Raw genomic sequence first — 13613 nt, 5'->3', positions numbered from 1 at the left:
TTTTTTTTTTTATCTCCCCATCTTGCACTTTTCCCTTGATTAACAGCCCCCACTGCTCAGGGTGTGAGCTCAGGTTTCTGTACTGTGCATTGTTCAGTGAAGTCTAAGTCCTGGTACAGCTGCACATGGATTGGATGGCTCAAGTCTGAACTCCCCCCTCCAGCCTATCCAATCCCCATGCAGCTTTACCAGGACTTCCAGTGACCAATGAAATGTAGAGAAAGCGATTACAGAAAAGATGATGCCGCACGTCAGCTCCTGCCCACCCTTCCAAAGTCTGAGGTTCTCTGACAGCAGGGGGGTCTAGCTAATCAAGTAAGTGCAGCACAGTCTGGCCCCCTAAGATACAAAACCCACAGGCCTACAACAACTACCCCCCTGATGGTGGCCCTGGTTATAGCCAATCCCTTATTTATTAGAAGCTACTCTCTGGTTGCTAAGGTAATTAAGCCCTAGTAATCAGGTAACACTTCATGTTTCAAGCCCGACATCACATCGTCCTACACATTTGCTGCATTTAACCTATATTAATTGAACCTTCTAGAATAATGGCTGGAAGAACTGCAAAAGCATAATGAGGGCAAGTCAGATTTCAGCAGATAGCAATTTTAGCAATCCAATAATTATATAGATATTCACAAAATAAAAGCTACACATACCTGCTTCTTCCCACCTTTGGGAGCAGGCGCCTCATCTGGGAAAAAAAGCAAAAGTGTAAATAGGCTGGATATGTTTACTTTCATGGCCACTCAAATTATAGACGGAACCAACATGTCTGTGTTTTTGCGTACATGCCCTTTAAACAAGTTACATTAGAACAATCTTCTGTTTTACATCCTTTGACACTGTCCCATGTAAAGGAGTTCTACAGAAACCATTTCAAGTTTCAATAATCCAGTTTGAAAAGGCACTAATGGTGAAGGCGTTTGTAATCTTATATAGGACAGAAGGATCCACTCTGCATTAAGAGGATTTATGTACATATTGTACCTGGTTCTTCATCACTCGCTTGAACGGATAGCTTTTTCAGCCTCTCTGCAATCTCTTTTTCTTCTTCATCATCATCTCCTTTTTGCTTGCGCCGATCTTTTTTCTTTTTCTCTCGCTTTTTTTGCTGACAAAAAGGGAGGAAAGCTAAATGCTCATGGCAATAATAATGAAAAGGCTATTAAGGAATATATATCTCCTGTTTGCATACCTCACAGGAATCCTAATGTATTTGTTTATACTAAAATTACTAAAAGTTTGAAAATGAAACAAAAACCTTAATATGGCAAAGGATAAATGGCAAGTACATAAGTGAAGCAAAGTATGAGCAAAAGGCAGAAAGGTTAAGAAAAGAGGTAAAATAAAATTAAAATGCACATAAACCACTGCAAAGAAACAGTACTTTATACAGTGTAACTTCACACACCGCAAGCTATAGCAAGTATACAAACATCTCAGAAAATAAGTAAAACCTTGAAATACAATTATAGAACAGATTACCCAAAATACTTGGGATCTGGGGTTTTCTGGATAAGTGGTATTTGGATCTCCATACCATAAGCCTTCTAAAAATCATTTAAAACACTAAACTCTTCTGGATTGTTTTACCACCAATACAGAATCATGGAGCTTGGTTACCATCAAGTACAAGGTACTGTTTTATTACAAAAAAAAACCCATTAAAATTAGAATTTTTTGCTTAAAATGGGCTCTATGGGAGATAGTCTTCCTGTAATTCATGCTTTCTAGATAATGGGCTTCCGGATAAAGGATCCCATACCTGTACTTTAATAGTCACAATGCCAGAATGTTATGCTGCACACTGTTACAGAATGTATTGTGCAGAATGGAAATTAAATCATACAAGCAGAATCCATTGCTTAAGAAACTGCAAGTAGAGCCCAAACAAAGCATTTTCCTGATAACATGCAGCCAAGTTAAATATTCTCACCTATTCTAAATACAGAGGTGGGCCTGTGCAGCAGAAATAAGAAGCAGCAGTGGTACAATTTATGAAAATTGTTGCCACTGATCTCTTCTAAAGTGAGTTGAGAGGTTTACAAAATGTAGAATTATTTATAATAAAGAATAGCACGGACTGGATAATAATATGTAATTAGACTAAAGGCTCTGTAACAGGCATCTAGTGATAAGAAGCTCACCAAGTGATAAGCAGATTATTAATTGAATTCATGTTACCAAAGATACTAATTACCAACTGAAATTTAAAAAAAATAAAAAAAAATTAGTGTAAAGTAATTATGTAGTGATGTCCTGCACTAGTTACTTTATAAACAGTGTACACCAACCAGCCTACTATGTCAAAAATAACATCACCGGGGTTTACATATCCTGATTGTTTCAATGCCCTGGGTTGCAACTCAACAAGGGAAATACTATGGCAATAAACATGGACCCACATTAAGTCTTTTTCACAAATAGTTTTTAATGGTGGCCATACACAGACCAATAAAAGCTGCCAACAGACAAAGTTGGCAGCTTACTGACCAGTGTATGGAACCTTTCGACAGGCTTCCCAGTCAGAAATCTGGTCGAAAATCAGGCAGATGTTGATCATCAGGTTTATGTCAATCAACCACATAGGACTTACAGCATAGATAGGCTGTGGCGGTTTACTAATGACATTGTTGCCTATGAACAGGAGGAGTAGTACAAGTAGTTAAAGGCAATAATTGCCCCTTAAGGGAGTATAAGAGGATTTGTACTTGTGCAGCAAATGGTGAGACAAGGAAAGACAGAAGAGATGAATAGCACTTTCCTTTGATGGAAGGCTTAGTATGTGAGCTTAGCTGCTCTTACCTGTTGCTGTTGCAGCTCCTTCTCTTTTTCTAGTTCCTTTGCAGCCTCCTCTTCCTGAGCCTGCTTGTTATCAGCAGACAGCTCCTCAAAAAACTAGAGAGAGAAAAATAGAAGCTTGTGCTGTAAATCTGAAAACCACGGTACTTAATTATTCATAATTATCCCTCATGATACTCCAATGCATTTGCATGCGTTCTATGTAAATTATCTTTTTAGTTTTTTAGTTTTATCTAAAAATATATATTGCCATGGTCGTAAGAATACATCCTGGTCAAATTCAAATTTGTTCCAATCCATATTGAACAAAGCTGTCAAAGCGAATTACTGACACCTAGTGGTTACACAGGATACAGATATAGGAACTGTTATCCAGAATACATAGGACTTGTGTTTTTTCGGATAACAGATCTTTCCATAATTTGGATCTTCATACCTTAAGTCTACTAGAAAATCACGTAAATAAATCCAGAAGGCTGTTTTTGCTTCCAATAAGGATTAATTATATCTTAGTTGGAATCTAGTACAAGGTATGTTTGGATTATTTGGATATGTCGATGGGAGATGGCCTTTTCGTAATTCTTAAAAATGTTTTATGCCAATTCAAGCATATTAGTGCAGCATAATCACAGCAAACAACATCAAAAACATTTTATCACATTACATTAAATATATTATGTCAACAATTGTCATGATGTTCTAAGTAGAATGCCATTTGGGTTTGAAAATAATATTTCCTACTTTGTCACTTGGTTGTGATCCAAGTTACAAGAAAACCTTTCATGAAAAGCAATATTTTTGGTTCTTTAATACGGACATTATCAAGGTGAAATGGAAGGTGCACAGCAATGTCCCACAGCAAAACTATCAGGTAGCAGCAAAGTAAGCTAAAAACTCACTTATTACAGAGACAAAAGAAAACAGGATTTTTGATACTCCCCGTTAAATCTCTCACAGGACAGGACACTTGAATAGTAATTAAGGGGCGTGCCCATCAGGCTTTACCCCACACACTGTACACTCCTATTCAGTTTGTTCCAAAGCTGCTAATGTAAACCTTTTTAACGTTATAACCAGAACAGGCAGAATTAGTAAACTAGGAAATTATTTAGTAAGCGACCAAACAGTCAACAGCTCGCCTAGGGCAGGAAGCCCTGGGTCCCCCTTTAGACTACAGAGAAACAGATTTAATGGGGAGTATCAAAAATCCTTTTTTCTCTGTCTTCTCAGGGGGACACAGGGAATGATGGGGACTTACCAAAGCAGTCCCAAAAACAGCAGGGTGGGAGCGAGATATCATTATATGTGTTCCAGATTTGAGTATTGATTGCAACACCTTACGTCCAAGGAAAGCCACGGCGGAAGAAAATGTCAGCTTTGTAGAATTTGGAAAATGTGTGAGGAGATGACCTACAGATCTGTTCCAAGGAGGCAGAGTTACACCATGCCCAGGAGGCTCCCACCGCTCTAGTGGAATGGGTCCTGATGCCCTCAGGTGGTGCCATTCCCTTAGCAGAATAGGCTTGTTTGATTAACTGTCTAATCAATCTCGAGACAATTTTGAGGCTGCATGGTCCCTACGGAGGCCGGATGAAAGAACAAACAGGGCCTGTGATTTTCAGAAGGATTATGATCTTTCTACATACCATCTTAATGCTCTGACTACATCCAGATTGTGTAGCCGTCGTTCCTTGTCATTCTTAGGTTCCGTACACAGGGAAGGAACAACAATTTCTTAGTTCATATGAAGGGCAGATACTACCTAGAGAAGGAAAGTCGGGACTGTATGGAGAATGGCTTTGTCTACATGAAAAATTAAGTACGGAGGTTCGCAAGACAGAGCACGGAGTTCAGACACTCTTCAGGTGGATTATATTGCCACAAGGAACACTACCTTACAGGTGATCCATGTATCTGAGACTAAGCTCAGCAGTTCGAATAGTGGATCAAGCAAGGCTTCAACCAATAGATTCAGGTTCCAGTCAGCCACCAGTGGGCGGAATGGTGGAACTGACAGGGCCGACACCTGAACCTTGAGTGAGCTGAACTTGAGGTTCAGTTGTAGCCCTTGCTGTAGAAATGAAAGTATTTGTGGTAATTTTAGTTCAAGGAAGGGAAAGCCTGACTCCTTCCACCATTTGAAATAGGACTGCCAAAGCCTATGATAGGATTTGGAAGATGAGGTTTTGCGAGCCTTTAGCATTGTAGGTATAACCTCTTCATCTAGCCCTCGACTATTGGACCCTGCTGAAGAAGATCTGGCCTGCAATCCAGCCTTATGGGCTGCACAATTGACATCTCCTGCAGATGGGGGAACCGGGTCCACTGAGGCTAATATGGGCCACCACAATTACCGTTGATCAAGATTGCTTGATCTTTGAGGACTCGTGATAGCATGGGTGGCGGGAAGATATATGCAAGGTCAAACTGCCAGCACTGTGTCATGACATCCACCCCCACTGCTAACGGGTCTCTGTAGCGGGAAAAAAATCATTGCCTTTCAATTGGTTCTGGATGCCATTAGATCTATGCTGGGAAGACCCCAGTAACCTAGGAGTTGTTCAAATACCCTTGGGTGTAGTTCCCATTCCCCTGGATCCAGTTGGACACTGCCGGAATGTGTACTGCAGATAACTTTACAGAGGAGAAACCTTGTCCAGCCGTGCGCTGTCTGGTCTGCCGCTCATTTCCCTGCAAAACCTTGTGGGCAAAATGGGCACTGGAACGCAGTGTGCGTTCCATTGAGTGCGCCGGTGCGCATGCACCCCCTCATTTCAGGCCAAGAATAGATTGCCGCTGGAGAACGGGAGGTGGAAACGCAGATGCACTCCACTCTATGCGCCCCTGCTTTCTCTGCCAGTCCTTAGCCAGACACCCCATGAGCCTGTACTCCACCCTCACCCCTCCAGACACCTACTTGAATGCGCCTACCCAAAGTTTATTGTGCAGGACACAAACTGGGGTAAAGCCTGATGGACACGCCCCTCAATTACTAAATTCAAGTGTGCTGCCTCCTGGAGGATGGAGCTTAACCCCATTGTTCCCCATGTACCCCTGTGACGACAAGAGAAACATATCTTGATGGGCCCATGCTACAATAACCTAAAAGGGGTTGTTCACCTTCAAACACTTTATTTAGGATGAACTGAAAACAACTGACTTTAAAGACCTTTACCAATCACTTTTCTATTTTTAATATTGAAGTGTAAAGTGCATGCGTTTCTGTAGCAGTTCTGGGTGTGGGGGACTCTGTAATTGTTCAAAATGATACATTAGTTGATATACTTCTTATCTTTGTCCCTGCTGAGCAGAATCCTTGGGTTTCGTTAAAGGGGATGTATAGTTAAAAATTAAAATCCCCCTTTGCCCTTGGGGAACATATATAATCCTTTTTTTAATTGCAATCAATTATTTTTTTAGTAGCGGTTTTAATTTGCGCTTCAGTTTAAAGTTGAGCGCAGTCCATTCCCCCTCATACCTGCTCTTTCAGCTGCGAGCAGGTATGACTATACATCCCCTTTAAAGGCAGCTGTTAGAATTGATACAATAGTTGCTAATATACCACAGATACTGTTGAGAAATGTATCGGCTAAATGTATCGGCTAAATGTATCGGCTAAATGTATCGGCTAAATGTATCGGCTAAATGTATCGGCTAAATGTATCGGCTAAATGTATCGGCTAAATGTATCGGCTAAATGTATCGGCTAAATGTATCGGCTAAATGTATCGGCTAAATGTATCGGCTAAATGTATCGGCTAAATGTATCAACAAAATAAACAGTTCAGAATCTGCACCTAGATCACTGCCAGCCTGAAACACCAGAGACAGGAACATTAAACGTTAAACTCTTAAATGCTTGAAGGTGTCGTAATCTTTTGGAGCAAACATAACGACTTTTTCAGTAAGAAGTTTTATTACATTTACTGCGCATTGTCGCAAACTAAAAATTTGCAAACAGTCTTCCACTGTCGGAAGTGGTCGCTAAACAGTTTCCGTGTTCGCAAAAGCTTTTAAACGGCAAAGCAAAATTTGCTCGCCCAAAGGCATAACTTTTTGCATTGCAAATAGTTTTTCCCGTTAGCGACTTTTATTACATTCCCCCATGTTTGGAAAGTAAACAACCCCCTTTAATCATGTTCACTCACTACCATTTAAAGGGGACATATAGGATAAATAAATAAAAAATTCCGTAGGCAAAAATGTATACTATATGGTGTTGGCTTTACTTTTGGGCAAAAATTAATATTGTCCTTAAAAAAAAAAGGCCCCTTTATTGGAGTTCCCTATAGATCTGCTACAGCCAGAATACAGTAGGAGGGGGTCAGCCAATTACAGCCCTACAGTCACACAAGCGAAGACACGGCTTCAATTCCCCATCAGGGCAGCTGCTGATTGGTTCATATACTACAGTGCAGTGTGCCACCGGCTCCCCTGCACAGCCTGGGAAAGGAGGCAGCATGAAGTGGAACAGGTGGGCTCTGGCACCTTTGTAAGAAACGGTAACAATTTAGAGTTTTACTAAATAACTTTAAAAAGTGCACATTTAAAATAAACAAACAAGAAACATCTTAGTTCTTAATGTAGCCCAGAAATATACTGAAAAGTACAAGGTGGAAGAGAAAAACCACAGTTGTTCGCATTACCAATCAGTGTAAAATTCCTAATTCAGGATAATAGTTCCCTCTCCTTAGAATGGATCACAAGTGATATTGAAGTAAATTATGGCTAAAGTATCTTAATGGTAAAATTGTCCCATATGGTGCTTTGGCAGGCCAGAAAAATAATAGTTACATGTTAATACTGTGCAGGCTGGAAGATGGTTAGCATCTTAACAATGAACACTAACCCATGACAACCAGTCACTTGCTCTAAACTTTAAACACATTACGGGTTTGACCTTGCTGCTATATCCAACGTTTAATTTATAATTAATAAAAAATTTGTACTTTTCCACATATAGAGGGCTACTGCCCTGAATAGCTTCTTCTAATAAGTGTACTAAACAAATCTAAGCTACATTCTAATTGGTTACTATAAGTTACTGCAGTGGATCAAACTACATGAGCCTAAATATCGTTTCACAAGACATCGGGCTCATTTACCAATACCATCTGGACATTATAACCCATAGCAATCAATTTGTTGTTTTACATGCAGCTGACCGAACAGAGCTAACCACTAACAAAAGCAAGCTTTTGGTTGCCATAGGTTATTGCCTAGGTGCAAAATTCACCCACTGCTTTTAGATGAACCCTGGGATCTGCTGATTCATGTTTCTAGAAATCTCTAGCACACGCCGTTCCACAGATGAAGGATGGCATTTTGTTACACTGCATACTAGTGGTCATATAGCAAAAGAAAAGGTGGAGACGCTTACTCCAGCATTGCAAGCAAAAAATAAACTGCACTGTAAGCTACACTGAAAAGCAGCTTTTATGTAACTCCTGTCAGTTAAAGCAGCAATCTCACAAAGAATAAAACTACTGTCATAATGTGAACTGAGAGAACTCTGTTCTCCTAGCTAGGCTAGATAGGTAAAAAAATACTTATTTTTCAATTGCATACTTTAGCTTTCCCTTCATAAATACACTTGTAAACATCCAGACAATTGCAATTAGTAGACAATACATTTTAGATTGAACGTTGTATATTTATATAGTATTTAGCTGTCAGAGGCAAAAAATCAATTTAAGTGTAAAAAGCCTTTTGCTTTGGATTTGATCGTGTGTGACAGCCTAAACCAAAACACGAAACATGTTAAAGTAGTCCTTGTCAAAAGAACCTTTTCTCCAGATCATCCAATTACTCTGTGTAAAAGAATATGCTAAAAACCCTCAACATTACTCAACTCTAAAATATAGAATAGCTGTCCTATTTCATTGTATCCAAAATGTGTCAAGTCATATAGCAGAACTGACAAGAGCCAGTCAACCTCCATTTCAGTAAGTAAATCCCGACATCCGAAGAGTATACATTGCAGCACAAAGCATGTATTATTCCATAATCTCCTCAAACACAGGACACAACAGTATTAGAGACCATAGCACAATTGCAAAGCACTATAAAGGTGGCCATAGACGTTACAATTACGATCTTTCCTGCCACCATTGGTTCATTTTCAATTCAGACTTGTTAGAGCTGAATAGTCAGATATACAGGTAGAAACAATACAATTCTGCCTTTATCTTATGATTCAGCAGTAACAGTGGGTAATGTTCAGGCTCCTTCAAAGGTGCATAATCAAAGTTTTCCGACCTGCCAGATGGACGAGCTGACCAATATCCAAGTCTTCTTCTGATATAGGTCGGCTTGTCTCCTGCCATACACACACACAGAATATAGTACGATACAAAGTTTTGTACAATAATATCTGTGCATCTATGGCCACCTTACAACAGACACAAATTGTGTGTTTTTAACATGTGTACATATACCTATACACACTGGTTACAAATGGGCAAGCACCAACATGCGCATTCAGCCTGCTCTGATTGAATGTTTCACAAGCACAATGAGCCCTATAATTAACCCCAGACTTAAGATCAGGCCACTTTCACATACATGTGGTAAAAATAATATTGTGCAGCAGTTGGCATGTCATTTACCAAAACAGATGCCTGTTGGTGTCATCATTTGCCATCTACCAAATAATTGCAAACACAACTGGAGAGCTGTCCAATTCAAAAAAATATCAGGGATGCACCAAATCATGGATTCAGTTTGGTTTTCACAGAAGGAGTGGGCAGAATCCAAGCGAGAGGGGTTGTTCGCCTTCAACGCTTTTTTTAGTTTAGTTGTTTTCAGATAGTTCACCAGAAATAAAGACTTTTTCCAATTACTTTCTACTTTCTATTAGTGATCAATTCCCTTCGTAAAGAATAAGTAAACATTTAAATTAAGTGAATGTAAAATTGAGCACTATTTTACAATTTACATAATTTTTTTTAAAAAAATTCCCACATAGTAAGGCATATGTGCACTTTTAAAATGAGAATAGTCCTTAAGTCCTTCTAAAGCTGGGTCTCAGACTCTGTAAACACTGCATCTCTCAGCCTGCATATTTTTTTTCAGGCTGAGAGAAGCTGATCTGTTGCATCCCTGAACCCAAGCAGAAGTGGCTCAAATGAATGTAGCTTGCTCTCAGCCTGCAAAAAATACCCAGGCTGAGGGCAGTGGAGCCAGTGCTTCAGCATCTGCCTATGGCCTTAATGATGCATTTCTTATATTTGGCCCTGCTGAGCAGAATCCCTGAGTTGCAGTAAATGCAGATCCGCAGATGCTGCTGAGAAATGTATCAACTAATGTAGCAAACTGTAACAGTTCAGAATTGGCACCTGTATCACCGAGCTGCCAGACTGAAACACCAGAGACCAGTAACATTAAACTTTCAGCTTCAATTTTGGAAAAATTATAAAAAATGCAAAAAAAAATGCAATAGAAAAATTATTTTTCTCTTGAACAATCTGAAAATGATTGAACAAAACAAGCGTTTGGAAGGTGAACAATCCCTTTAAAGTCACACCATTCTTTTAAAGGGATACTGTCATGGGAAAAAACATTTTTTTCAAAATGAATCAGTTAATAGTGCTGCTCCAGCAGAATTCTGCACTGAAATCCATTTCTCAAAAGAGCAAACAGATTTTTTTATATTCAATTTTGAAATCTGACATGGGGCTAGACATATTGTCAATTTCCCAGCTGCCCCAAGTCATGTGACTTGTGCTCTGATAAACTTCAATCACTCTTTACTGCTGTACTGCAAGTTAGAGTGATATCACCCCCTCCCTCCCCCCCCCCCCCCCAGCAGCCAAACAAAAGAACAATGGGAAGGTAACCAGATAGCAGCTCCCTAACACAAGATAACAGCTGCCTGGTAGATCTAAGAACAAAACTCAATAGTACAAACCCATGTCTCACTGAGACACATTCAGTTACATTGAGAAGGAAAAACAGCAGCCTGCCAGAAAGCATTTCTCTCCTAAAGTGCAGGCACAAGTCACATGACCAGGGGCAGCTGGGAAATTGACAAAATGTCTAGCCCCATGTCAGATTTCAAAACTGAATATAAAAAAATCTGTTTGCTCTTTTGAGAAATGGATTTCAGTGCAGAATTCTGCTGGAACAGCACTATTAACTGATGCGTTTTGAAAAAAAATGTTTTTCCCATGACAGTATCCCTTTAACCCTTCCTTACCCTAATTTGTATATGCATATTCTGTTTGGGATTCAGCCAAATCATTCAATAAAGAATTGTGATTGAGCTGAAACCCAAAAGTGAATTTGATGCATCCCTGACTGCATTTAAAAATAGTTTAAATATATAATATTGTAATATTGTTTTAGGAGTAAAATAATGATTTTTTTTAAAACTAAAAAAAAAAAAAAAAAGTACATTTACAGATTAAATTATATGTTACTTAATTAGAATATTTTGAAAAATTCACTTACCGATTTTTTTCCTTTCTTGTCCTTTTTTCCTTTCTTCACCACTTTTTCTGCATAGAAAACATAAGAGAGACAGCATTATCAACAAATCCTGAGGCTAAACCATAACGAACATGGGAGATAATGGATATCTACCAGACACACACACACATTTACATACTTAGTAGGCAACTTTAAACCAACACTGGAATTTATCCAGGCACCCCACTAGAGAGGCCAGATAAATTCTATCGACCAATTCCTTCCCATATATATTACATATAATATATAATGTCCATTCTCATGCCCTGGCTACACAATTAAATAGTAAAGAGAACGGGGGAATGTGGGGAAAGCAGTGACATCTAGGAAGTGCTGAATGGAAAGTGAAAGTAATTGTCTGCCTGCAGGACCGCCATCAGAAATCACAGGGCCCCATACGACAAAATTTCCTAGCCCCCTGGGCTGTGCCCACCGCAAGCCCCACCTACATGTCCGCCCCCCACCACACAGTAAAAAAACAAAAAAATATTGGTGTCTAGGGTTTCCACATGTTAATAAAAAATAAAAAGATATTGGTGGTCAGGGCCCTCCATAAAAAAAAATATTGGTGGCTAGGACCCCACATGAGAAAAAAAATTGGTGGCCAGCCCCCCTCCCCCCACACACACATTATAAGAAAACTTGTGGCCAGGGCCCCTTAAACGTCCATGCCTTCCCGAAGTCAGCAGCTCTCAGAAAAGCTAATCAAGTAAGTGTGGAGTGGCTGAACCCCCTTCCCTCGGGGGCCCCTTACAACTCTCCCCTCTGTCCCCCCCAGATGGCTGCCCTGTCTGCCTGCCTCTATGCCCAGGGCATAGAGGAGGGGGCAGACAAGATTTGATTGACAGCTGAGATTTTTAAATGAGCTTACAACAGCTATGAATGCTTTAATAAAAGATAGAAATTGGATTTCATGTTTAATTTGAAAAGGACTTTTATTATACAGATTTTTGTGTCTGGGTAACAGGTCCACTTTTTTTTTTTTAAAAAAACAATTTTTATTTGAGCAAAAGTTAGGTACATGTTCCACATCTCTGAAAATGTACAATAATGATTCTGCACTATGTTGCTATGCTGCTATGCAATGCTTTGCAAACAATAAAGGCGGTCTTAAATGAAAAATTGCCGTCGATGGATATACTTTTATGTGATATAAAGAAGCCTTTGTGAACAGGCTTAAGGACGTGCACCCACCAAGAAAATTGGGCCTAGTAAGTAAGTGCGGTTTTGATTGGAATTGACAATAATGATTCTGTCACAGCAGCTGGCATAGATCAGGTGTACAGATTGCCACTGTAGTACGACAAATACATGAAGCATAGTACATTTACATTGTGAAAGTTACAATCCTGTACATTCTAAGTCACCAAAACGTCAGGTAGAAATGGAGATGTAGGTAATGATGCATGACATGAAGCCATATGAATGGAATCTATAAGTTTTGTGAACTGATTAACATATATAACATATAAAATTTTCAATAACCAGTGTGAACGTGATGACCGTTACCATTATTCTTTGTAACAGGTCCACTTTAATGTGTGTAAGAAGGTCTGGTGTGTGGGATATAGAGACTATAATGAATCTGTGTATAGCTGTGTAACTACATTCCTTATTGAATCTTATAGTTACAGGTTGCCTGTGGGTTTTGCCTACAACCATTTGCCACAAAGCACATTAACCCCTACACCTCCTTGCCCAGCTGCTCCATTGTATCAACCACCTATCCATGACCTCACTCTATTCACTGTGCTCTTGTACCCTCTCCCTTCTTATTTTGCTAAGTTACCCCCACACTCATCTCTCTGTCTCTAATAACTCTCTGCCTCATATCTATATATTATATATTTGCACCTTGCCCCCTCTCCTGCTTCTGTCCTGTATCCACCTCATTGTTTCTTTTTGGATGACTCTGATCTTTCTGGGAACAAAGATTCTATGTTAGTGGCATTTTACACATTCCTGCTGTTGTTACTCTGCTTTATGTACAGTAGAACCCCCATTTTACATGTTTCAGGGGACCAGAACAAATGGTGTAGTCAGGAAAAGTAGAAAACCCCAAGTGGCTCCCTGTCAAACAAGGAGTTTGTGTCACTAATACATGTTATACATGTGCAACAGTCACTATTTTATATATTTAAAGAAAAGCTGTTGTTAGGCTTATGTGGAAACCAAAATATGGGTACAAATAATTTGTGTAATGTGTTTTCTTCCTTGCCCCCCCCTGGAAATTTTTCTGCGGACACCCCTTTATGAGAACATATGGAACATGCCATCATCCTCTTCTTCCCCTGCCCTTTGCCATCACTCGCCTACTTACCCAACAGGTTCTCTTCCCC

The 13613-nt window shown here is 39.6% G+C and overlaps 1 protein-coding gene across 5 annotated transcripts in view; it reads right to left on the bottom strand.

Annotated features, from left to right (window-relative positions):
• abcf1.L (ATP binding cassette subfamily F member 1 L homeolog) overlaps window positions 1-13613 on the bottom strand; it is a 30130-nt gene that overhangs the window by 16012 nt on the left and 505 nt on the right. For all 5 annotated transcript variants that reach the window (XM_018229050.2, XM_018229049.2, XM_018229051.2 and 2 more), the window contains 4 exon segments: window positions 11257-11303; window positions 2809-2901; window positions 991-1114; window positions 660-694 (listed from right to left, as the gene is read on the bottom strand). In XM_018229050.2, the coding sequence (XP_018084539.1) occupies window positions 660-694; window positions 991-1114; window positions 2809-2901; window positions 11257-11303 (299 nt within the window).

This window comes from Xenopus laevis, chromosome 8L, assembly GCF_017654675.1.
Source record: "Xenopus laevis strain J_2021 chromosome 8L, Xenopus_laevis_v10.1, whole genome shotgun sequence".
NCBI classification, from domain to species: domain Eukaryota; kingdom Metazoa; phylum Chordata; class Amphibia; order Anura; family Pipidae; genus Xenopus; species Xenopus laevis.
The sequence above is the reverse complement of the archived record's forward strand: the minus strand, read 5'-3'. Positions and strand labels throughout refer to the sequence as shown.